Below are 25,381 nucleotides of genomic sequence, written 5' to 3' on the forward strand. Positions count from 1 at the left end.
GAGCCCAGACTGTGCGGGAGGAGCCTCCTAGAAGGGCGGTAGGGTCCCAGAGAGATCACGGCTGGATTCTGGTTTTTAATTATTTATTTGAAAGGCAGAGTTAGAGAGAGAGAGATCACTCTTCTGTCTGCTGGTTCACTCCCCAAATGGCTGCAACAGCCGGAGCTGGGCCGATCCAAAGCCAGGAGCCTGGAGCTTCCTCCAGGTCTCCCACGTGGGTGCAGGGGCTCAAGCACTTGGGCCATCTTCCACTGCTTTTCCCAGGCCGTAGCAGGGAGCTGGGTTGGAGGTGGAGCAGCTGGGACTCGAGCCAGTTGCCCACACGGGATGTCGGCACCAGGCGGAGGCTTTACTCCCTGTACCACAGCTCCGGCCACATCACAGCTGGACCCGGGGTGGGCATTTTCTGAAGGGTCCCACGTGGGAGAACCAGATGGAGTTCCGGGCTTTGGCCTGGCCCAGTCCTGGCAGCTGTGGCCGTTTCAGGAGTGAACCATCAGATGGAAGATCTCTGTCTCTGAGCCTCTCTTCCCTTCAAATAAATATTTAAACTTCAAATACTTAAAAATAAAGAACAAGACCCGGGCGGGGGGAAGCATCAGCAACTCAGGGTCAAGGGCCACGGTTTCCTCCCAAACACCTCAGCGGGCAGCGCCAGAGGCCACCCCATCCCCGAGGGTACCAGGAGGGGCCAGGGAGCCGTGGTGCTGGGTGGTCAGCTCAAGTGCACAGCTGGTCTCACCAAGGGCAGGCTTTTATTTCTACTCCTTCCCAGTGTCCTGCAAGGTTCGGCCTCCACTCTCCTGCGGCCCCGTCTGCCCCCTCCACTGCTGTGGCCCTCAATCTTCCTCTACAATGGCCTGGCTCTCTAGGAACCAGAGGTGTGCGTGTGGCGGGGAGGGGGAGGGTTTGACAAGGTCTCTCGGACTCCCAGGTCCCTACTGGGTGGGGACTGCGGGCGGGGAGCCCGGAAAGAGCCGGCGCCTTTGTCGGGCAGCCTGGGGGAGCACCGTCCTCGCGACCGCGGGCAGGGGCGGGGCGGGCGGGCGCGGGGGCGTGTCGGGGGCGTGTCCGGGGCGTGCCCTGCGGCCTTCGCCCCGCCCCCGGACGTAGCCGCGAGCCGCGCGGGAGGGGCGGGGAGGAGCGCGCAGCCCGCCGCCGCCTGGCCGGGCGCAAAGTTTTCCTGGCGGAGTTTTGGCGGCGGCGGCGGCGGCGGCCGGAACGGGCCATGGACGCGCTCAAGTCCGCGGGGCGGGCACTGATCCGGAGCCCCAGCCTGGCCAAGCAGAGCTGGGGGGGCGGCGGCCGGCACCGCAGTGAGTGTGTGCGCGCGGGCCGGGCCGGGTCGGGCCGAGGCGCTGGCCTCCCGCGGGCGTCCGGAGTTCGGCCAAGTCGGGGCAGAGGCGGGGCCTGACCCGCGCTCGCGGCCCGGCGCGGCCCTTGCCCGGCGTGCAGGGCTCGGGGGTCGCCCGGGTCACGCTGCTCCCGACCTGTGCAGCCGGGGGTGGGGGCAGGATTGGGGAGGGGGCCGAGGGCGGGGTCCCTAGGTGCGGCGAGGGGTGGGCTTGCAGGTCCCGAGGAGGACAGAGCTGTGCGACCCCCCACCCCCGCGCGCGCACCTCCCCACCTCGCCGCGCGGGGAGCCAGGTGGCGGCCGGAGCTCGGCGTCGGTGCCCGGGCTGGGGGAGGTGTCGCCCCGTCGGACGCCGCCGGCCCCACCTCCCGGCCGCCCAGGTGTGAGCCTGAGGAGGTGGCAGGTGCCCACCTGTTGGCAGCCGGAGGGTCCCGGTGGCGAGGCCCGCGGCGGCCTGCCCTCGCACCTCGCCTCCTCGGGCTTCCCAGGTCCCCGGGCGCCCCTTCTCCCCGCGCGGCTGGGAGGGGCCTCACCTGGCGCCGTCTCGGGTTCCGCTGGGGAAACTCCTCACCTGGCGCCTTCCGCGGCGGCCCGGGAACCCGAGCCCAGGCCGCTCCTCCTCCGCGGGGTCAGTCGCAGGGGCCCTTGTGGCTGGGGTGCAGCCGAGCCCCGCGCTCCTGGCCGTGCCGCCCACCTGGAAGCAGCTCAGGGGCTGTGTGCGCCCTGCCCTCCATTCCCGCGGGGCCTCCGGGGGCTCCGCCCTCGCTGGTCCCGGGCGCGCCAGCGTGTCTGGGCCTGGGAGCCCGCCCTGCCCGCCTCTTGCCCCCTCTGCGGTGGCAGCTGCGCCGGCCTCCTAGCCCAGACTGGCCTTGGGAGCGGCTGGTGCCTGCTGCGGAGGGTGGGGTCACCGACCCGCTGGGGCCGCGGGCCAGGGATGTGCCATCTCCCACACTTACTCCCAAAATAGCCCTTTTAAAAAAAATGCGTGGGATTTGACCAGGACTGCTGGGAATGCCTGGCTGTTCCAGGGTGGCAGGACCCCGCCGGGACGTCCAGGGGTGTAGGGGAGACGGTGGGTGCCACAGCCCCCGGAAGGGAGGCCCAGGAGTGCCTTCACCTTGGGGAAGGGGATGAGGCAGCTACGGGGTGCTGGGAGGGTTTCTGCTGCCTGTCCAACCTTGAGCAAGTCCCTGCCCTCCCTGACCCCTGCCTTCCTCATCTGCATAGTGGACACAGCTCCCAGGCTGGCGGGGCTGGGAAGCAGAGCCCGGATAATCCCAGCTCTCCTGGTTGCTGTGTGAACCCTCCCATGGTGGGTGCTGTGCTGGGGCGGGCCACAGGCAGATTGCGCCTCCAGGGAAAAGACGACCAGAGCGGGTCTTCCTCCCCCAGGCCCCTGTGAGCCCAGGGCCAGGGTCCCAGCTGCCCCTCTTACGTCGCGTTTTCCTCACCTGCGAACTGGAAGTGAGGGTGGTGCCTGCTTCCTGCCCACTGTGCCAGGTTGCGTGAGATGGCCTTTGGCCGGCTCAGCCAGTGGTGACCACGGCCTCTGTCGCTGTCTGACCAGTGTTTTTGTTTGCGTGATTTCACATGCTCCTGTGGAGAGACCCGAGCAGGGGGTCTGTATCTCAGACCGGTTCAGACAGAGGAGCCGAGGCCCAGTAAAGTGAGCTTCCCAGAGGTGGAGCCGAGGCAGGGGTCTCGGCAGTGCCCCGGGGGACTGTCGCCCTGGCAGCAGCAGAAGGCAGCCCCTGAAGACAGCGGTGGCCACGACTTCCAGAGGGAAGCCGAGGGGGGCACCTGAGCTGGGGTGTGGGTGCAGCCTTGCTCCGGGCTGTGAACCAGCCAGGTCTTGGCTATGGCCTCGGGTTTGAGTTTGGGGTAGACGTGACTCCTGCCGCCACCTGTGACCTGCTCCTCACCCCCAAGGTTCTCACCTAGGATTGGCGCGAATATTGTTCAATTCCTCCTGGTGGAGGGAGAAGCCCAGAGGCGGCTGCAGCTCGCCTGAGGTCACACAGCAAAGCCAGTGCCCCAGGCCTCCACCCTGGGCCCGAGGCCTCCTGGCTCCCTGTCCCACAAGGGCTTTTTCCCATCTCTCGGGAACCGTAAATGTTTCACCTCACTCCCTATCCAAGGATTCTTTCTTCCCAGTGCCCCGAAGGGTGGCTCACCTTGGTCCCTTAGTACCTTTCTTTCCAAAGGTTCCAGGGTCGCTCTGACCCTCAGACTCCTTTGGGGGATGTGGCAACCTCTCAGAGAACTCAAAGAGAAGGGGTGAAAAAATGGGGTTCAGGGGCTGCCACTGTGGTGCAGGAGGTCACTTCGCTGCTTGTGATGCCAGCATCCCACTTCAGAGCGCCTCGTTCAAGTCTCGGCCGCTCTGCTTCCAATCCAGCTCCCTGCTGTGCACCTGGGAAAGGAGTGGGTGAGGCCCAAGCCCCTGCCATCCACATGGGAGACCCACGGAGTTCTTGGCTTCGACCTGGACCAGCCCCTGCTGTTGTGGCCATCTGTGGAGTGAACCAGCAGATGGAAGATCTCTCTCTCTCTCTCTCTCTCTCTGTCACTCTGCCATTCAAATAAATAAGTAAATCTTTAAAGAGAACATGGGGTGTAGGTTCCAGCAAAGTTAGTTTATGTTGGTAAGTGGGGGGAAGGATCTATTCATATTTATTTATAATATTTGTTGTAGGAGTATAAATAAGTATTTAAATATGTATTTGAGAGAGAGTGAACTCGCAGCCATTGGTTCATTCTAAAAATGCCTGTAATGGCTGGCACTGGGCCAGCTCAAAGCCAGGAATTGGGAACTTGATCCTGGTTTCCCACGTGCGTGACAGGAACCCAATCGCTTGAGCCGCTGTCGCTGCCTCCCAGGGTCTGCACTGACAAGAAGCCGGAGTCAGGAGCCCAGAATTGAACCCAGGTGCTCCCATGGTGGTTATAGGCATCTTAGCTGCTAGGCTGAACACCCGCCCCGTGTAAATATTCATCCCCCTCCCCCCCCCCCCAACTGCTCCATTTGCTGAGCTCTGGACAGGCGGGCACTGACTGCGGAGTCTGGGACTGAGTTGTGTTGCTTCTTATCTTTTTTTTTTTTTTTTTAGATTTATTTATTTATTTGAAAGGGAAGATTACAGGGCGGGGGGGGGGGGTGGGAAGGGGAGAGAAAAAGATGGTCCATTCACTCGTTCACTCCCCAAATGGCTGCAATGGCTGGAGCTGGGCAGATCCGAAGCCAGGAGCCAGGAGTTTCTTCTGGATCTCCAACGTGGGTACAGGGAACAAGCACTCGGGCCATCCTCCACTGCTTTCCCAGGTGCATTCATAAGGAGCTGGTTTGGAAGTGGAGCAGCTGGGACTCAAACCACTGCCCATTTGGGATGCCGACGCTGCAGGCAGCAACTTAACCAGCTACAAAGCCAGCCCCTCTTCTCATCATTCTTACAGCCTGGTGAAAGAGTCGACAAAGTGACAGAGGTGCCAAGAGGTAGCAGGGTTGAGGGTGGTGGCAATGCTATGACCCACTATAAAGCGGCTGAGGAACCTATGGGGACTGCTGCTTTAGATGGGGTGGGGTCTTTGTCAGGTTATTCTAGGGGTGGACGCAGATCTGAGTACCAGCCGTGTACTTGGAAAGAGGTCCTGGGAGCTGTCAGGATGAGGGAGAAAGGGGACTCGGGAGAGGGCACTGTGAAGCCTGTGGCCACTGCAGTGCCCTGGGAGGCCGGGTGGCTGTGCCCTGGGAGGGGCGACTCCTGGCAGCAGTGGGTGCAGGATGCTGTGCCCGGCCATCTTAATTCCCCAGGACATGCTGGCTGCCGCGTCTCCACGAGCAGAGACGCCCACAGGCAGCCTGGTGGTCAGTGGCACAGAGGGCATGAGGGTGGCTGGGGCTGCTCAGCGAGCCTCCAGGGGAAGGCACAGGGGAATCTGCGGAGAGAAGGATCTGGGCAGAGCAAGCCGGCCAGAGGGGACAGCAGGTGCAGGGGACACTTAACCAGAGGCTGGAGCTCTGCTTCTCCCAGCTCTGGTAGTGGAGGGACACCCACATGGCCTCCAGGAGCCACAGGTCCCCCACTGCCTGCTGAGGGCCAGATACTCCTTTTGGGCAGCCTCTCCTGGGGTGTTCGAGAGCAGAGCTTGGCCTGACCCCTGCCTTGGTGCAGGGTGTGGTGGGCTGTAGGAGTGGGTGTGGGACTCCTGTCCCTGTGCTGAGCCAGGAGCCATGACTCTGAGTTTGTCTGCTTGTGAAATGGGAATGCCGATGGAGCCTTGAGCCTTCTCCAGAGGCGCTGTAAGAGGGCGTGTACACATTAAAAACTGCCTACCAGGCCCTTGGTAATGACCGGCGCTCATACTTGGGCGCAGGACAAGGCTGCAGGCCCACCCTGTGGGGCCTCGCTTCATCCTGGCAGCTGCCCCAAGAGGTGGACGCTGTTACGGTCCCTGTTTCTTTTTTAAGATTTATTTTATTTATTTGAGAGGTAGAATGACGGAGGGAGAGACAGAAAGAGATCTTTAATCTGCTGATTCACACCCCAGATGGCCACAGCAGCCCCCCAGGGGCTCCCACATGGGTGCGGGGGCCAAAGCGCTTGGGCCCTCCTCTGCTGCTTTCCCAGGCGCATTAGCAGGGAGCTGGATCAGAAGTGGAGCAGCCGGAACTTGAACCAGCACTCCCATATGGGTGCTGGCCTTGCAAGAGGCAGCTTAACCCACTGCGGCCCAGCACTGGCCCCTGGTCCCTATTTCAGAGGGAAGACACTGAGGCCCGGGGAGGCTGGCCGACTGCCCCCGCTGGGCTCCGGGCTCTGGGGCCCGTTTCTCCTGTGCAGCTTCCGAAACGGTCTCAACAGCTTTAACTTCTGGAATTTGCCAAGCACTTCCGCTCCCAGAGCCTCTGGCCCATGGTGCTTCTGGGGTCGGTCCTGTTTGTCAGCTAAGGAGGCAGCCGGCCCAGGGCGTGCTCCAGCAGGGTGGAGCTGAGGTCCCCCCCCACCCCCCCGAGATGTTGTCGGCTTCTGAAGCCATTGCCCCACCAGGCTGGAGGCAGCCGGAGCCAGGGCCCGGACAGCGCTGATGTTCCGGGCACCATCCAACACGAGGGCATCCTGCCCGGCCCTGGCTCCTGGTGGGAGGCCTTCACAGAAGAAGCGAACGATTCTCGGCTGTCCATCAGCCTGGACATATGGTCTGTCCCCGGCTAACGCCAGCAGCAGGTCATCTGTAAAAGTGCTAAGTGAAAATAGCGCAGTCATTCCCCCACCACAGGGCCAGAAATAACTGGGACTGGAACGGGGCTGTGGACACGGGCCTGTATGTGCCTGGGCGGGGGTGGGGGAGTGTGTGGCCCCAGCCAGGCGGCTGCAGCGCTGCCCTGCGTCCTCTCCAGGTGGGGTAGGGAGCTCTACGTGTGTGTCTGGGCTGAAGGCCCCAGTGCTGGCTTCTGTAGAGAGAACGTGGCTACAAGAGGCCCCGGGGAAGGGGGGTGTCACGTGCCCAGACGTGCAGTATGGGGGACAGGGTTCCCTGGAAGAAAGGAGCATCCTGCTGGGCCGGGGGGGACCAGGTGACCAGGGAGGAGGAGGAGGAGGAGGAGACTGGCGGGGACCCCTTCTCCTCTGAGCCTTGGGGACAAATGCAAATGGCAGGTCGGTGAGGGCGGAGGGTGGGCTGGTGGGCGACGAGGCTGCAGGAGAACTGGAGGAAGGCTTCCGCTCCGGAACGGTGCACAGGGTGAGGCTCTGGTGCTGCAGGTTAAGCCGCTGCCTGGGGCGCTGGCCTCTGCTATCAGCACGGGGTCGAGCCCCAGCTGCTCCACTTCGGATCCAGCTCCCTGCTCATGCCCTGGGAACGTGGCCCTTGATGGTCCAAGTGCTTGGGCCCTTGTCACTCACATGGGAGACCCAGAAGGAGTTTTGAGCTCCTGGCTTTGTCCTGGCGCAGCCCTGTGGAAGGCTCAGGGAGCGCCTGCCACAGCCCCGCCCTTCGTGTGTTCTTTTGTCTCGTTATCCCGCTTGTTATGCCCAGGGCTCTCGATAGCCCTGTGAACTAGCGACTGTTGAAAGCAGGCTCGGGGGAGGTGATTGACTGACTCAGGATCACACAGCCGTGAGACAGCCCTGGGATGCCGGATCCAGGCCCTGGCTCCTAACCACTGGGCCACACTGCCTCGGAGAAGGCCTCCCAGGAGAGGCTGGAGGTGTGGGGCTCTGCTCACGTGCCGAGCAGAAGGGCGTTTTGCATAGAAGGAGCCACTGGAGCCCAGAGTGGAAGAGCGAGTGTCACCTCCTGGGGCGAGTTCTGCGTGGAGCTTCTGGTATGGGGGGGCGGGGGGGGAGAGGACGCAGGCTCGGTGGGGAGTGCCAGTACCGGGCAGACTGGCGGTCAGGTCCCTCCGACTTGCCGCACGACCTAGCCCAGCTCCCGTCCTTTCTGGGTCTCCCTCGTAACCCCATTGTGAGGGGTTTGGGCAGAGGGTTTCTAAGGCTGGCAGGGGCTGACAGCATCCAGGGAGGGGGTAGGACAGAGGAGGGTCAGCCCAGGGCAAGAGGAAGTGCAGAAAAATGCCAGGCATCTTGGAGGTCACGCGCACTGGGGACTGTTTTGACAGCAGAGAGATCACCAGTGACCTTGGAAGTTTTGGCCGTTTGGAATGGAGGCAGCGGAAGTGGCTTTGGAAGGAGGCCAGGAAAGGGCTGAGCTGGAGGAAATGGGAGAGGGGGGACATGACAATGGGGGGAGGAAGGTTGTTTGCTATAGGGCAGGAATGGGTAATGAGATGAGCAAGGCCACCCCCCATCGATTGGTATCACCCGCAGGGGGCCTTGCGTTGAGAAGCAATCAGAGCTGCAATCGATTAGCAATGTCTGCCAAGGGCACAGACGACGGGCACGTCAGCACCTCTTGCCATCCCGGCTTAGATGAGTTTCAGAGTGAGAGTGCTGGTCTAGGTATCTTGGCCTGCAGGGAGAGAGGCTTAGGCACTAAGTGCACCTAATTCCAGGTGGGAATAGGAATACCTCCAGCTCCAAGAACCTCTTCCTGGCCTTTGGCTAGAATTAAGCTATCATAGGGTCTGATGGGCAAGACTTGAGCTTTAAAGCCAGGGTTCTTTGAGCCTCCGTCCCCTCATCTGTAGAATGGGAGTGATGGTGCCAGCTTGCAAGGTATCTGTGTGTGCCTGAGGTAATGGTCACGGCCATTGCTGTCATTGCTGTGTACTTGGTGGGCCCTGGGGATGTGTTGGGCTCGATTTCTTTGAGAGCACCAGGGTCCCCATCACCCAGCTCAGGACTGGGTACACCTCAAGGACCTGCTGGTTCTTTGTGTAAATCCCGTGGGGCAGGCTTGTGGATGCGATAGAGGAAGGGGCCGCCTTGGGCCCTGGGGTCATCTCGTGTCCTGAAGAGGCCTTGGGCAGGGGCTGGAGGAGGGGCAGGATTGTCCTCAGCCCCTCACTCAGCAATCCTGAGCAGCAGCTGCAAGCCAGGTTCTGAGGCCCAGCAGTCCGGCCGCGCACGCAGCTCTGAGCGGGTGGGGAGGGGGCGGGTGCAGCTGGCAGTTTCTGTCTGACCCCTCCTCATCGCGCACGCTCTCACTTCACTGGCAGAAGCGGGCTCAGAGAGGGACAGTCAAGTCCAGAGATGTGTGTGTGTGTGTGTTGGGGGGGAGGGTTTGTGCAGGCTGCCCCTGGCCGTGGTGGAGGGAGGCAGAGCCCCCCAGAGGCCTAGGGCTCTGGGACAGGAGCTGGCAGAAGCCGCAGGGGCCCCGCCTGGGCGTGGTGCCCCTGAGTCCAGGTTTCCCTCCTGACAGTGCAGGAAGCCCAAGGCCCTGAACCCTGTTCCTGTGGCTTGTCCATGAGAGCCAGGGATGAAGCCCCAGGAGGAGGCAGCAGCGTGGGCATCCATTCTTCCTGGGGACGGGGCCATGGGGGCCCAGGGAGCGTCCTTCCGTGCTGCCTCCTTGCTCCTGGCTGAGTGATGGGTGCTGTGGGCCGTCTGTCCCTCACACCCCTGCCGCCGTGGGTGGGGCAGGGTGGGGCTGACTCCTGCTCTCCCAGCCTGCCTGACTCTGGCAGCAGCAAAGGGTTCAAGGACCACCCCCAGCTGCCAAGTAGTCCGCTGTGTGCCACAACCAAGGCCCATGGGTGGGCATGGTCCCTCTCACAGGGGCTGGGAGCACAGCTGGGATTTGCATCACGTGGGTGGTGCCACTGGAAAGAGCCCCTCGCTGTCCCTGTGCAGATGGCCCAAGGCGATGGAGCTGGGGCCATGACAGCCGCCCAGGTGACCTGTGTGGCCCTGGTCTTAGAACCTCCTCTCTCAGCCTGCTCTGCCTCATCTGAGAAACAGGGCGAGTGCCCACCTCACACATCACACTCCAGGTGCGGCAAGGTTTGCTCGTGACCAGGGTCAGTGTTGAAGTTCAGAACTGGGGCACGTGGCACTGATTTGGGCTGTGAACTTGGGCCTCCTGGGCCCCGGCATCCGTCGGCCGGGATGGGGTGGGGGTTGGGATAAAAGTGCCTCCCGGGTCCCTTGAGGATGGATGGGAAGATTGTATGGAATATTTCCTACCAAGGCATGTGAAATGTTCTGGAAAATTCTGCCTTTATTAAAAGGCATAGTTATGGTGGGCGAGGGGACCCTGGCGCCCCTTGCTGGGTTCTCCTAGAAGAGCTGGCGAGAGGTGGGCCAGGCGGGGCCTCTGCCCAGCAAGGCTGAGGGCATGTCCTGTTGAATCCTGCCCAGAGCTGCCCGAGAACTGGACGGACACCCGGGAGACGCTGCTGGAAGGCATGCTGTTCAGCCTTAAGTACCTGGGCATGACGCTGGTGGAGCAGCCCAAGGGCGAGGAGCTGTCGGCCGCCGCCGTGAAGAGGATCGTGGCCACGGTGAGCCCCCAGGTGGGGTAGGATGGGAGCCACGAGCCCTGGCCAGCTGCTGCCCAGAGTGCCCTTGTCCCCAGCTCGTGACCCTCGTGGGGCATGTCTGAGCCTGGTCCTGCCCTCCAGTCCCTGTGAGTCCGGTCTTGGGGGGAGGGGCCAGCATCCTCCGCTCCTGCCACTGTGGCCCAGTTCCCTTCCCCCAGCACAGGCTCCCTGCCTAAGCCCTGGTGACAGGTGGGGGGGGGGGTTGCTGTCACTCAGTTATTTTCCCAGTGGCCTGAGAGATGACGTAACCCCCCCCTCCAGCTCCAAGAGACCAGATTGCCCTCTGCCTGGCCCTGGGTGAGGCATGGGTGGAGCAGAGTCCTGTGGGGTTCAGAGCCCTCTCAGCACTGAGTCTGGGCCCCCTCCAGCGCGTGTCCCCAGGCAAGTCCCTCAGCCTCTGAGTCCGTTTCCTGCTGCCTGCCTTGCTCAAGGGGCAGTGCGCGCAGGCGGTGGGCACTGCTCGGCACAGAGGGTGGTCTTCCTGCTGGCCTCCTGCGCTGAGACCCAGGAGGGCTGGGTGTGGCCACCAGGTGGGCCCCAGGGGAGGCGCCTCTGACCCCTGTCTGCCCCAAGGCCAAGGCCAGCGGGAAGAAGCTGCAGAAAGTGACCCTCAAGGTGTCGCCTCGGGGCATCATCCTGACCGACAACCTCACCGACCAGCTCATCGAGAACGTGTCCATTTACAGGTACGCCCCCGTCCCCAGGGACCGCGCCGCTTCAGTTCCCACAGCTGCCGGATGGGGCGGCGGGAGGCCCCGGGTCCATAGCTCTCGGTCACCCTGCAGTCGCCAGGAGCAGCAGGCGGCTGAGGCTCGAGCCGGCCTGCACACCCCGCCTGCCCCGCAGGGGCTGCTGAGTCAGGCTCGCAGCAGGGGGCTGCCGAGTCATGGCCCTTCCTTCCGCCACTGCCACCGCGAATGCCACAGCTCAGCCCTGGACTGCTGGCTGGCTGCCTTCCCCGGGAGGCCTCAGGCGGAGTCTGGGCCGGGGATAGATGCCCTGGTCCCAGGGAGGCAAGCCCCCGCTGGTGGGGTCTCAGGCTGCCCCCCACCTCCTCCCGCCTGGCTGGTTGTGGGGTTTCAGAACTGGAAGGGAGAACCCAGGTCCACTGTGCCTATGGAGAAGCTGAGGCTGAGATGGCCTGAGGTGGCGTGGTAAGGGGCTGGCTGAGCTGGAGTCAGGACACCCAGGCTCCTGTGCTGCCCAGCCAGTGCTCGGGGAGGGTCCAGCGCGTGTCTTCCTCTTCCCCCCCTGACCCTGCACGCCTGCCTCTTGCCAGCATTCCCAGGCACGCGCTCTCTCGGATGAGGAGTGTGGCCCAGCCCCTGCCCACAAGGAGCTTCCGGTCGAGGAGGGGGTGAAGGGAGGTAGAGAAGAGTGGTTCTCACTGGCTGGGGGTGCTGCCGCTCTGCAAGATCTGGTTGATCGGTGCCAAGGACCCAGGAGTATTTAGGCAGGAGGGTGGACCTGGCGCTCCTCCCTCTGCCCAGCCGGGGGTTAAGTGGGGCTGGTCCCTGTGATGGCAGAGGGGCCGGGCCTGCCCAGCTCCTGTCTGGCCTCTGAGCCACCAGGGTGGTTGAGGCGGCACGTAGAGAGGACCGGTGTCCCAAGGGCCCAGGGTGTCCAGGCTGTGCACAGAGATTGGGTGGGCAGCGTGTTCCATGTAGAGGGGCTGTTGTGTCCCCTGACCCCCTGGGACCCCATCAGGTCATCACACGTTCCCACCCTGACTCCCAGCTCCTCCACGCCTTCAGGGGGACTCACTAATGATCCCAGGCACCCTGGCAGAGACGGCCCGGGTCTCCTCTGACCCCTGGGCAGGGGCGGCCAGGCGAAGGGCACGGGAGCATAGGGCGGTGTCCTGTGTGTGACCAGTAGGCACAGACCCTTCCGGGACAGCCTGGCTGGGCCTGTAGCCTCGAGTCCCACAGGGGAGCTCAGGCCCCGGCTCCGTCACCGGCTCTGTGTTCCTGGATCTTTAGCCTCCATTTTTCATCTGAAAAGTGGGGATGATGATGGAACCCATCCCAGGGGCAGAATTAGGAAGAGGTGATATAGAAAACCCGTGGCACGCTGCCTGCTGGGTGCCCAGGGCTCAGCTGTTTGGGGATGCAGCCCAGTGTGGGGGGAGGGGAGGAGGAGCACTGTCCTTCCTCCGGTCTTACCACTCCCACCACGTCCCTCCTGCCTGGCCTGGGTCCCTCCCCAGAAGACGGCCTGGGATTCCGGTCTAGAGACCAAGGCTGGCTCTCCGGAGGCCCGCCCTAGTGGAGGGGGAGTGGCAGCCTCTGGGGCACAGCGCATCCCAGGGGCCGGGCCAGCGTCAGGCCGGCATCCCTCCCACTTCCCTTCCAGGATCTCCTACTGCACGGCCGACAAGGTGCACGACAAGGTGTTTGCCTACATCGTCCAGAGCCAGCACAGCGAGAACCTCGAGTGCCACGCCTTCCTCTGCACCAAGCGCAAAATGGTCAGTGTGAGGGCAGGGGGCTGGGGCGGGGCTGGGCTCTGGCCTTGCCCTGGAAGCCTGCTCTGTGGGGCCCGTCCACTGGGAGAGGTGGAACCCAAAGGTGGCAGTCCCTTATTTAAAAAGGTGCCATCTCCAGGGACCCCAGGTGGATGCTGAGAACTGAATTAGGACCACAGTCAGGATGGGCAGTGGGTGGTGACCGGCCCCAGGCTGTGTTTGTTGTAGCGTGGGCCCAGACAAGAGCCCCCTGCCGGAGGCCAGGCCTGCTGGGCCAGAGCAGGGAGGGAGGTGTCCTTTGGGGTACCTGCTCCCAGCCCTTCGCAGCCCCTGGCTCTCAGGTATTATCTCGTTGTTTTCTTTTTTTTTTTTTTTTAAGATTTATTTATTTATTTGAAAATCAGAGTTACATAGAGAGAGGAGAGGCAGAGAGAGAGAGAGAGAGAGGTCTCCCATCCGATGATTCACTCCCTAGATGGCCACAACGGCTGGAGCTGCACCAATCCGAAGCCAGGAGCCAGGAGCTTCTTCCAGGTCTCCCATGCGGGTGCAGGGGCCCAAGGACTTGGGCCATCTTCTACTGCTTTCCAAGGCCTTAGCAGAGAGCTGGATCAGAAGTGGAGCAGCCGGGACTAGAATCAGCGCCCATATGGGATGCCGGCGCTTTAGGCCAGGGCGTTAACCCGCTGCGCCACAGCACCGGCCCCAGGTTTTATCTCGTTTAATCCACACCGTGAGGCTGCAGGGTCAGCGCTGTTCAGTCTCTGTTGAGTGTATTATTTTTAGGAGGAAACAAGCCTCCCAGGCGCCTAGTGTGGCAACGGGGACATAGCTGGTGGGGCTGAGTGGGCCTTACACCCTCATTCCCTCCCCACCCTTCATGTCCGAGGGGCCCAGAGCACTCTATCCGATTTCTAGTGACCCCGTGATCTGCCTCACTGGTGGGAGGACCTTGCTGGTCCCTGGACATCTGACTTGAACTTGGGCACAGGAGCCAGAGCAGGTCCCCTTCACTGTTGAAGCTGTCATTTCTTTTTTCTTTTTTTAAGATTTATTTATTTATTTGAAAGAGTTACAGGAAGGCAGAGAGAGACAAAGAGGTCTTCCATCTGCTGTGAACATTCCCTCTCCAAAATGGCCACAACAGACAAAGCTGAGCTTATCCAAAGCCAGGAGCTTCTTCCCTATCTCCTACATGGGTGCAGGGGCCCAAGCACTTGGGCCATCTTCCACTGCTTTCCCAGGCCATAGCAGAGAGCTGAATTGGAAGTGGAGCAGCTGGGACTCGAACCGGCGCCCATATGGGATGCTGGCACTGCAGGCGGTATCTTTACCCACTACGCCACAGCGCCGGCCCCTGAAGCTTTCACTTCTCAGACCCCTGAGATCTGAGCCGGTGCCCTGCACAGGGGCTCCTGGCCTCTGCTAGCTGCTGCCCATAGCTCTGCCTGTGGGGCACACTCAGCCATTGGCGTGGGATTCTCTGGGTGCTGCAGGAAATGACCACAGACACAACATGGTGGCCTACAGCAGCACACGCGGGTCACAAGGACCCTGGGGTTGTTTCTTCCTGAAGCCCTGGGGAGACTCATTCCTCCTTTGCGCATCTCCCTGCGGCCTCGGCCTCTCCGAGGCCCCTCGCTTTGTTTCTGGACCCCCCGCCCCCAACCCGTCTCCCTGTGGTGCCATTAGCTTCCCAGGGTAAGGCGAGATGATCCCGGCCTGAGGTCCTTCCCTTACCCAGGCAGAGAGCCCTGCTGTGCAGGTGTCGGCTCAGCTCCGCACAGGTTGAGGGTTAGGATGTGGCAGGATGTGGCGACCCTGCCACAGGTGTCACGGGCGGGGCCAGGCCAGGGTCTGAATGTGCTGTGTGACCTGGGGTGAGAGCCTGCTCCCCTGGGGGCTGCTTCCGGTCTGCGGGAGGGCAGAGACCACCGGGCTTGCCCGAAAGATCTTGGTTTCTTTGCCTGCCTTGTTTCCTGCAGACACGGTGTCCCCGGCCACTCCCCAGGGTCCTGAGCCGCAGGGGCTTCTCCCGTGACAGCCTTGTCCCCAGACAGTGGCTCTAAGGAGGCCACACAGACTTAAAATACAAGCTCATCAAGTCCCCATTGTTCGTCTCTTCCTCCCTACGGACCCGAGAGAGCACAGGGCGGGGGTGGGGGCGGCCGGCTCACGTGCCCTGGCACTGCCAAGGCCCTGGCTGTGAGGGGCATTTCTGGGGGCAGTGTCTTCCTCTGGGGTGGGTTGGGGGTCTGGGAGGAAGAGAAAGGAGATGGCTCAGTGGTTCAAAGGGAGGCCCGGCCTGAGCCAGAGACCTTTAGACAGGCTTGAGTGCAGGCAAGGCCAGGAGGGCCCTCGCCTGGGAAGGGGTCCTTCGGGGCAGTCGGATTCTGGGTTTGCTCCATGCTGCTCTCTTTCGCCTGGCACCCAAGGCCTTGGTCCAGTGCAGGCTGGCCCTATTTGGAAGCTGAGATTCTCAGATTTGCTAGCAGTTTCCTGTAAGGTGAAATGGGTGCCTCGGGTCCTACGGCCACCTGCAGGCAGCGGCCTCCCAGAGATGGGGCCGCCTGTTCTGGGCCGAGCCCTGTTCTGGGCACCGAGGACCCGAGGACTTGGCCGAGGCAGGGGGTGGGGGGCGTGTGCACGGTCATGGGAAGGGCCATGCAAGGTGGAGGTGAGGAACTCGGGGTCAGACACAGGGCGGTTTCTAATCAGGCTTTGGAGAGAGGTTTGCCCGGCCGAGATAGGGCTGGGGTGGTGAGGGCACAGCAGTCCTCGTGCAGGATTCGTGCTCCTGGGCATTAGGGCCCTACGTGCCCTGAGTCCTTGACCTCTTCTGAGGGCTTAGCCGCCTGGTTAAACGGGAACAAGACAGAGACCCCAAGTAGGGCCTGGTCAGGGAAATCGGATGGAGTCGCAGGCTGAGGCCCTCAGAGGCACCCTGGGCCCCCGGCTGGAGGATGGAGGAAGGGCGGCTCCCCAGCGGACGGGCAGACCTGAGCGATCCCAGGCTGTAGTACCAGTCTCCTGCGGCCACACCAGGAAGCAGGCCGAGCCCCTCCCAGGCCTGGACTTGCAGCCACCTGCACATATCAGCCTCTGGGGTCATCTTTGGTTAACTTACAGCTCGGGACACCAGGGCAAAGGGGAGGGGATGTATGCAAATGATGCGGCAGATTTATGCAAAAACAGTGGGAGCCTGGGTCCCCAGGTTTCCTGCAGGCGGGAGTACTGGTGTTTCCATATCCTTGCCACGTCGGTGACCAGCCCGCGCCTGGGTGCAGAGGGCCTGACTCGGGCTGGCAATTAGTCCGTATTTTTAGTTCATGGACGATTCGCAATGGTAACTGGGTCTATTAAACTTGATTCAGATGTGACAGCTCAAATTGTAAACAGCTGTGAAGAGCTTCGTGCTTAATTACCATATTTAAGTTTTGCCATAAAGCGCCTGTACTTCCATCAAAAATGTAAATGACGGAGACATTCAAATGAGATTTTATACTTCGTGAAGTTTAATTGGCACGGATCAGTCAGCTTGTTTAGGGATCTGAAATCTTTTTGAAAAAGAATTTTCAGGGCAGTGGCCACAGACTCATTTCTCAATTAAGCTGAGTTGAGTCGGGGAGGGAGGGCTGCCGGCCGGGCCTGGGTGGGCCTGGGTGGGCCTAGGCCGGCGCTCTTGGAAGGATCAGGTGCTATCCTCCCTGGGCTGGGCTTTCAGGAGGAAGCTCCAGGGCTCCCACACCCGGCAGCGGTGCTGGCTCATCTTGCCCTGGGATCGGGGAGACGGACAGCACTGAGATGAGAGTGAGCCGGGGCAGGGCCTGGCCGGAGCGAGGCTCCCACAGGTCTGCCCTTGGCCAGCGCCTGTTCCTGTTCCTGGGATGCTCATGCGTGCAGACGGCATGTTGCTTTTAGGGAGCACACAGGCCTGCAAGCCAGAGCGAGGTGGGTAGGGCTGGAGGAGCCCAGTGCTGGTGACAGGAGAGGGCCGGTGCCATTTGCGTCGGGATTAAAGGGGTGGATAGGGGGTTCTCCAGGCCGTGGGCCCTCCCGGCAGGTGGGGCGCTGGATGGTTTTGGTGGCCGACACTCCACTCGCTGACACCTGGCTCCCATGGGGAAGTTGATAAGCCACCTTCGCGCTTGCTGAGACCCAGTGACAGCCCCTCCGATCCTGCACGGTCCAGGCCAGGGTCTGACCTTGCAGCTCTGGCTCTTTGTTTTCTAACTCCACGGGCTAAGGTAGTGAATGAAGTCCTCAGGTAGTTAGGGAGGGCTTCTTGGAGGAAGCGAGCCTCCCCATTCATCGGATGGGGGTTAGGTGGAGGTGAAGGGAACTTTGGCCAGGCTAGCAGTGGTGGGGTGGGGTCCCTGCTGCCTCTGCGAGGGGGTGGTGTTGGTGCTCAGGGCCCTGCCTGGGGTGGAGCCCGCGGGAGCAGCTGTGCGGGAGTTCAGACGTGCCCCTCCCTGCTTCTCTTCTTGTCGGCAGGCGCAGGCCGTCACCCTCACCGTCGCCCAGGCCTTCAGAGTCGCCTTCGAGTTCTGGCAGGTGTCCAAGGAAGGTGAGTGTTTCCCAGGGACTGGGCGGGGTGGGGTCGGGGACAGGTAGAGGCCCCGCGTCAGGCCTGGCCCGGCTCCCACCGCCGTGCCCGGCCTGAGCGTCTGCCCTTGGCCCTTCCCCTGAGTGTGTGTCCCCCGCTGGAGAACGGCGACAGCTGTGGCCCAGCCCAGGCTGGGGAGGCTCCATGGCTTCTGCCTGGCCGAGTGCCGACGCTGGCCTCTGCCCAGTGACTGCCGGGGACAGAGTGCCGGGGCCCGAGGCTCCCACGTGCTGTGCTTTGGTCCCACAGAGAAAGAGAAGAGGGAGAAAGCCAGCCAGGAGGGCGGGGACGCCGTGGGGGCCCGCCGTGACAGCGCCCCCTCGCTGAAGAACCGTGAGTCCTGGGCCCGGGCGGGCGGGCTCTGGCTCAGCTGCAGGACCCCGGGGCCTGCCTCCCTCCAGGACCAGGAGAGAGCCCGGGGCACACTCGGGGTTTTTGTTTTTGTTTTTGTTTTGTTGTTAGGTAAATAATACGCTTTCACTGTAGATAAGTTAGAAAACATGGACATGGGCGGAAAGTCCTCATTTGGGTGCGTGTTCTTCGAGCTGCCACCCTGTGCAAACAGATAAATATGGCCGCCCCCAGCATCCCTGGGGGGTCGGCTCAAGGACCCCCGCGGATTCGCGGCTCAGGCCCTGGTGTGGATGGGTGGTGTGTGTGGTGTACGTGGTGTGTGTGGAGCGCGCCCACGCCCCCTCGACACTGCGTCTTTAGTTGCTTCTGACCGCGGTGTCAGGGAACGAGGACGGGGACGAAAGCCAGCGCGGCCCCAGTGCAGGTGCGGGGGCTCCCCGAGCATCTCTGCCCGAGCCTGGCTGAATCCACGGATGTGCAGCCCACGGTTACGGGGAGCCAGTATGTCTCAGTCCGTCACCACGCACCACATCTTACTGTTGTGCTTGCTTGAGAAGCCTTTTTAAGATTTTTTTTTTTTTTTTTGAAAGGCAGAGAGACAGAGGGAGAGACAGAGGGAGAGACAGAGGTCTTCTATCTGCTGGCTACTCCCCAAATGTCTGTAACAACGAGGGTTGAAGCCAGGAGCCTAGAACTCCGTCCAGGTCTCCCAGGGTGGATGACAGGGTCCCAAGCACTTGGGCCATCCTCCACTGCCTCTCCAAGTGCATTAGCAGGGAACTGGATCGGAAGCAGAGCAGCCAGGCTCTAACTGGCACTCCAGTATGGGATGCTGGCGCTGTAGGTGGCGGCTCCCCCTGGGCCCCAACACCGGCCCCTATCTCAACAAACTTAACAGTTGTTGTGAACAGAAGAGCTTCCGTTTAAACACATGGGGGGACAGGTTCTGGGCCCACAGTCCAGGTGCTGGCTGGGAAGGGGCCAGGGTGAGACCACTGTGGGATGTGGGTGCTGGACCTGGGAAGACCAGGTCTCAGCGGGGAGTCAGGACCAGGACAGCCCAGGGGGCTCCAGGACACAGAGGGGGGTGGGACTGACGAAAAGAGGCTCCTTGCCAGCTGACACCCCGAACCGGACCCTGTCATAGAGATCGCCACCGGGAACCTGCTGGACTTAGAAGAGACGGCCAAGGCCCCGCTGTCCACGGTCAGCGCCAACACCACTAATATGGATGAGGCACCGCGTTCCCAAGCCTTGGGCAGCAGCGGCGTTGTCTGGGTGAGTGGCCATATGGCTGGGGACCCCACAGGGTCCTGGAGGCCTGGGCCAGATTCCTGGACAAGCCTAAGGCTGCTGCTCAGGGTTCAGGCCCTGGTGCTGTGACCACCAGCCCCAGCCCAGCAGCACCCAGGCCCAGGGAAGAGGGCAAACAATGTCCCCATTGAGCCCAAGGCTGCGTCCCCAGCAGCGCTGGCTCCCAGCACAGCTGTCCCCTCACAATGCCCGGCCTCTGGGCCACCCCGGGCCCAGCCAAAGGCTCCCTTGTTCCTGGTGCGGTGGAGTTTGCGCCTAGCACCCCTCCCCCGCAGCCGAGTGAGCGGGGAGCCAGGACGTGGGCTCCCGGCGCTCGCTGTGACTCAGGCCGAGCCCTGACCCCTCGGCCTCAGCTTTTTCCTGCTCTCAGGGAGGGCAGTGACCTCTGTGCACAGTCTCTTGGAGGAACCTGAATGGTTTGGTTCTGTTTTGTTTTTAAAATTTGTTTATTTACTTGAAAGGCATAGTTGCAGAGGGAGAGATCTTCCATCCGCTGGTTCGCTCTCCAAATGGCCACAATGGTCAGATCTGATCCACGCCAAAGCCAGGAGCCTGAAACTCTATCTGGGTCTCCCACGTGGGTTCAGGGGCCAAGCATCTGGGCCACCTTCCGCTGCTTTCCCAGGAGCATTAGCAGGGAGCTGGATCAGAAGTGGAGCAGCCTGGACAGGAACTGGCGCCCACGTCGGATGCCAGCGCTCCAGGCAGAGGGGGCTGTGCTGCAATGCTGGCCCCTGCTTTCTAATTTTAATTTTTCACTTGGTGTTACTTCGGACGATGGTACAAAAACAGTACAAAGAATTCCTGTCTGCACTTCGCACAGATCCTGGAGCGTTAAAGTCTCCCCTGGCTGCAGGGCGGTGGTCAGCCCCGGGACGCGCGAGCTCCCACGGCGCTCGTCCTGTCTCTGGGCGGACCGAGGCTGTACAGTCCCATCCCCTGGGACCCTGCGGCAGCTGAACAACTGTCGAGGAGCCCCTTGCCGCCCTCCCCGCTCTTCCTCCTGGCCGTGAGCTTTGTGCAGCTCTATCCCGGGATCCCTCCCTCGTGAGTGTGGGGGAGAGCAAGAGAGCCGCCGGCGTTTGGAGTCTGAAAGACCCCTTCATGTTCCCCACGGGAAAGCTGTCTCCAAGAGGAGCCGGGCCGGGTCCCCAGTCCCAGGGCAGGCAGCCAGTGGTGGAGCTGGGGATTGAAACCTGGGGCCCACCAGCTCTGGCTGCCCCTCGGGCTCCGTTGCTAGTGGCAACAGCCGGGCAGGTTCCCTCCAAGCCACCTCCTTGTGCTGGGGTTGGGACAGGCCCTGCTCTGAGTGCCACCTCCCCTATCCAGAATCCTCACCTGTGGCTTTGTTCCCCCCAAGGAACTGGACGATGGCCTGGACGAAGCGTTCTCAAGGTAACGTCCGCTGGGTCCCTCGCGCTGCCCGGGGGGCCTGGCCTCCGCACGCTGGGGCCCTTTCTTCCTGGGGCCCTTGGCTGCGGCTGAGAACCTGAGCCACTCGAATCCTCCAGCGCCTGGCACCTCTGGGGCCCTCCGCTCAGACGCCTCCTGGGGAAGGGCGGGTGGGCCCAGCTTCTAGAAGGCTCCTGCTGTTGAGCCGAGACGACCCTGGTGCTGCCCTGCCCCAATGAGCTGAGCGCCCCTCTTCCCACCCCTGGTGTCGCCCTTGAACCTCGGCTTTTTTGCAGGCTTTGCGCCCTGCAGGGGATGAGCAGGGGCAAGGGGAGGCGGTGCTTCTGAGGCCCCAGAGGGAGGCTGGTGACATTTCCCCATTGTCCCGTGCCCGTCCCTGTGGCCATGGCTGCCTGCCACCAAGGAGAGGCCCAGGCAGCTCAAGGGTGGAAGCCCAGCATCCTGGGCAGCTGGTCTCCCTTTTCCCCTTGGGGCCTTCAGCAGCACCCCCCCCCCTCCCCGCAGCCTCTGCCCTCTCAGTTGGGACTTTGCTTGGGGTTGGAACCAATAGTTGTGGACCTTCTGGGGGGAACAGAGCTAGGTGCTTTGCCCTTTGCCTTCTCCCTCCCTCCTCTGCCTGCCCCCACCCCCACCCCTAAGCCTGGTGGAAACCCCTTGATCTATCTCGGGACCCCTCAGTGGAGGCACAGATAACCTTCTCCCGCCTCCCCTGCCTCCCCAGCTGACCACAACCTCCTGGTTTGGAGAAAACCTTGGCGTTTGCTTTTCCCAGATTATTCACGTACCACGTGCCCTTTATTAGCCATCTCAAAACCCAGCAAAGCATTCAGCAGGCGCTGACGCCACCCAGACCGTGGGCTCAGGTCAGCCAATGCTGCGCATGTGCGGTGCCAGGTGCTGGCCCCCTGGCTGCCCCGGGGGTCCAGGTGCTCCCTGCACATCCCCGGCTCAGAAGCAGCTCTCTGGCTGCTCAGGCTCAGAACCCAGCAGCCCCCTGGCTCTTCCGCTGACCGACAGCCTCCAGGGCGTGGGCATGGGCTCTCCTTTTGCACGTGTGTGTCCCTTTTAAGATTCATTTTATAATTTAAAAAATGTATTTTCGTTTTTTTATTTGAAAGGCAGAGAGCTCTTTTATCTGGTGGTTCACTGCCCAAATGCCCACAACAGCTGGTGCTGGGCCGGACCAAAGCCATGAGCCTGGAGCTCTACGTGGGTCTCCCATGTGGGTAGCAGGAACCCAAGTACCTGAGCCGTCACCTGCTGCCTCCCTCCCACCTGGGCATCAGCAGGAAGCTGGATCTGACGCAGAGTAGCCAGGACTTAAAGCCGAAGCACTCAGCCCTGGAACGCAGGCACCCCAAGCAGTGACTCAACCCCTGCCCCAAACGCCCGCCCCTAAGATTTGTGCTTTGAAAAGCATAGTGGTCGCGGCCTGCCCTCCCCCCGCTCTGCCAGCCCAGGCCTCTGCTCTTTCCTGGGCCTTCCCTGATGCAGTCCTGGCACAGTGAGGGTGCACTGGCCACTCATGGGCATCGTCAGACCCTCAGGGGGAGTCTCCCTGTCCCTTAGCATCTGGGACTTGGTCCCGCGGCCCTGTGTCCTGCCACTTTCCCACACACGCCCTGCTGGTGGCCAGCCCGCCGCCCAGGCTCCCGGCTCACACGACTCTGCCTTCCAGGCTGGCCCAGTCACGCACAAACCCTCAGCTGCTGGACACGGGCCTGACAGCGCAGGACATCCACTACGCCCAGTGCCTGTCCCCTGTCGACTGGGACAAGCCTGAGAGCAGCGGCCCTGAGCAGGAAGACCTCTTCAGCTTCTGAGGGCCCGAGGCCCTACCATGTGATGGACCAAAGCCGCCCGCGGCAAGGGAGCCTGCTCCGCCCAGCGGCTCCCACAGCCCGCAGATCAAAGCTGCAGCAGCCAAATGGGAGAAGAGCAGGTTTGGTTTTTTTTTTTTTTTTTTTTAACCTGCTCTTTCTCTAAGAACTGAGGGATGCCTTGAATATTTATTCAGTGACTCGAAGCCGCTGCTGGTCTTGGGTGTGGCGGGACCGGCCTCCTGCACCCTCTGCCCGCCCAGGCCGCTCCGGTCCAAGAGCTCAGGACAGCGACCAAAGCATTTCTCGTCCCCTCTCTCTCTGTGAAGACGCAGATTTCCGTGGCGGTCGGATTCCCATCACCCTCTGGGCCCAGGAGGACCCCCCCCCACCTCCACTGAGGGCTGGGGCCCCTGCTTGCCTCCCTCGGAGAAGAGGGGCAGCCCCTAACCAAAGCCCAGCACTTTAAAGCCCGCACAGCCCCGGGCTGCCCCGCGGTGCGCCGTGGAACAGAGCCTTCTTCCTGCCCGGCTCCAGGAGAAGGGGCCCCTCACTGCCGTGGACTCTGTGTCTCCGTGTCCCTCCCTGGGCCGGGCTGTGAAGCCTCGTGCAGAGAGACTTCCTGCCCATTTCACAGATGAGGAAGCCGAGGCTGTGTGCGTGGAAGAGGTCGAGGGGAGAGCCGAGAGCGACGCCAAAGCCGCTCTTCCCGCCTCCACCTCGCCCAGCTCATGCTGCCTTCCCCCCACCCTTAGCTTTGTTGTCCTCCGAGGAACCAAAAAACCCCAGCTATTTTCTGACCAAAACGTGTTTCATAACAGACCATCTGGTGCCTTTCCACTCGGAACTGGCAGGAGCCTCGGCGCCCCGCGAGCGGTCTCCCTGCCGACTGCAGAGCTGGGGAGTCTGCTCCTTCAGAGAACAGGACAAAACCGGGCCCCAGAGGCGCCGTGGCCTCGGAACCCCTCCACCGGGCCTCCCCTCTGACCGCGGCCGTGCGGCGCCTCCCAGCGGCCTGGCTGGTGGGAGCAGGTGCCAGCAGCCCCAGGGAAACACTGTGTCTATTTAGAGGCCGTGAATCAGGACGCACTGGGTGGGGGGCAGGGCCAGGCCGACTAATGGGCGCGCCCCAGCTTCTCAGACCCGGCTCCCACGTGGCCTTCCCGGGATCCGGCTCTGCGTGTGCCGGAAGGCAGCAGGGCTCAGTGGGACCCAGGCCGTCCTGGGCCCGGGGGGCCCCGGGGCCTGAGAAACGCGGCGACCTTCCCCTCCTCCGTGTCTGCGGGCGCGTCTCCGGCTTTACTTTGTCATGCTATAAAGGAAGTCCTAATGAGGACAAAACCAAATAATAAATGTTCTTTGGAAGCGCAGGCGGTCTGTGACGGGGACGGGCAGGTGGGAGGGAGGCCAGCATCCCGCGGCTCCCGCCCTTGGCTGACGTAGGAGCTACAGTGACCCAGGCCTGGCGGGGCCGCGAGCTCTGACGCGGCACCTGCTCCGAGGCCCGGCAGGCCCGCCCTGCGGGTGGCTGTGTGTGGGATGAGGTCATTCCTGGCCGCGTCAGTCAGCCGGCTGTCAGCCTCCCTGAAGAAGCCTCGGAAAGCCGAGGTCTGGGGGCCCCGGGCGGACAGTTTCCATGACGTTTATCCCGCTGACATTGTGCGGAACATGGACCCCAGCCTCGTGGCCGCAGTGTGGTGGGGGAGGCCCGAAGCCCAGCTGTGGTTCTGCTGCTGGATCGGCTGCACCTTTCTTTGGGCCTCAGTTTCCTCACCGCGAGCAGGGTGTAGCGGTCTCCCCTCTCGGGCGGTTCAAAGGCCTCTCGCCCGGACCAGGCGCAGCCAGCGACAGCAGTGTTGGCTGAGCCCTGCCTGTGTGCCGGGCGGTGCCGCACCTGGATTGGGCGAGCTCCCTGGCCTCCCCAGGGCCCCAAGGCTCGTGGGGGAAGGCAGACCCACTTCGAGTCCCAGTCCGGCGCCCTCAGCTGCTGTCCCTGCCTCCCAGGAGCCCTGGCTGGGGTCAGGCTGCTCTCTCCAGCTCCCCTCCGCTGCTGCCACCACGGGCCAGGGAGTCCCCAGGCTGTGGGGTCTCCTCGGAACGCCCGTCTCCCTCTCCCTTTCGAAGCCCAGGCAGCGCCCCCTGATGTCAGCCATTGGGACGTCTCTGAATCCGGAGCGGGTAGTGGAAGGGCTAAGAAGTTCTTCCCCACTGATCTGCAAAGGCACCCGGCAAGTGCAGCTTTCTGTTTGAATCGGGGTCTCCGGGTCCCCAGCACAGAGCCACCTTTCAGCTCTGTCATGACCTCACGACCTTCAGCGTCACGGACATGGGACACACGTCGGGGTCTCGCCTCCCACCAGGAGATTCCGTCCCAGTTCATTCTCCCCGGGGCTTTCCTGTAACAGCCTGGAGAGCGAGCTGGGTGGTGCCGGCCTGGGGCTGCCTCCTCCCCCGCCTCCCTGCAGAGCAGAACCCCGGGCCTGTTTGTTTACTAGGTGGTGACCCTTGGCCCCTGGCCTTCAGGTCCAGCATGGTGACACTAGTCCTCACAGCCATGCCACGCGCTGGGCGGTCCCTGCCCCGATTTCCAGATGGGGCAGCCGAGAGTCAGGGGAGGAGCGAGGTGACCGGAGTCTCATAAGAGCTGGGCCTGGGACTCTGTCTGACTCCAGGGTCTGCCCTGCACCAAGCCCCTCCTTGCAGAGCAAAGGGCACAGCCAGGCCCAGCTGCCCACAGCCTGCTCTGCCTCGCCCATAGCCTCAGCCGTGCAGCACCCTGGGAGCTGCCAGTCTGGGGCTCCGGGCGCAGGCAGTGGCCGGAGCAGAACCTTCCCACCCTTCCCAGGTGCTGCCCTTCTGAACAGGTGCCCTGGAGGACCTTGCAGGGCTGTGTCTCATCCCCGTGGGGCCCCGTCCTGCCCCAGGGGCATTGCCAGCCTGTCGGTGGGTCCCCGAGTGGGCTTTGGTGTCCCCTTGGGAGGGAGGCTTCCTTGGGGCGTGGTGAGGAGGAGAACACTTGTCTGGAATAGTGGCCGCACCTACGCATGAGCTAGTTGATGCTACTTCATAGTGACTGTGCTAGTAGATGTTATTAGCCCATTTTCCAGACAAT

At 62.4% G+C, this 25,381-nt stretch overlaps 1 protein-coding gene across 2 annotated transcripts; it reads left to right on the forward strand.

Annotated features, from left to right (window-relative positions):
- Positions 1-1,155: 1,155 nt before the first annotated feature.
- On the forward strand, positions 1,156-23,633 carry LDLRAP1 (low density lipoprotein receptor adaptor protein 1). 2 transcript variants are annotated; one of them, XM_062190659.1, is made up of 9 exons: positions 1,156-1,316; positions 10,114-10,256; positions 10,869-10,981; positions 12,651-12,765; positions 17,257-17,329; positions 17,618-17,701; positions 18,870-19,000; positions 20,397-20,431; positions 22,128-23,633. In XM_062190659.1, the coding sequence occupies exons 1-9, from the start codon at positions 1,229-1,231 to the stop codon at positions 22,270-22,272; spliced, it is 927 nt and encodes a 308-aa protein (XP_062046643.1). In that variant the 5' UTR covers positions 1,156-1,228; the 3' UTR covers positions 22,273-23,633. The 2 variants fall into 2 exon arrangements, with proteins under 2 accessions (XP_062046643.1, XP_062046644.1); XM_062190660.1 differs by lacking the exon at positions 1,156-1,316 and adding an exon at positions 4,577-4,847.
- The last annotated feature ends 1,748 nt before the right edge of the window (positions 23,634-25,381 follow it).

Source organism: Lepus europaeus, chromosome 5 (assembly GCF_033115175.1).
Source record: "Lepus europaeus isolate LE1 chromosome 5, mLepTim1.pri, whole genome shotgun sequence".
Taxonomy (NCBI): domain Eukaryota; kingdom Metazoa; phylum Chordata; class Mammalia; order Lagomorpha; family Leporidae; genus Lepus; species Lepus europaeus.

Bases quoted from the DNA above. Each gene is read 5' to 3' on its own strand.
- LDLRAP1 (XM_062190659.1), top strand. From the start codon at position 1,229: ATGGACGCGCTCAAGTCCGCGGGGCGGGCACTGATCCGGAGCCCCAGC. The intron at 17,330-17,617 runs GTGAGTGTTTCC...TTGGTCCCACAG, and splicing joins CTGGCAGGTGTCCAAGGAAG to AGAAAGAGAAGAGGGAGAAA. The intron at 17,702-18,869 runs GTGAGTCCTGGG...ACCCTGTCATAG, and splicing joins CGCCCCCTCGCTGAAGAACC to AGATCGCCACCGGGAACCTG.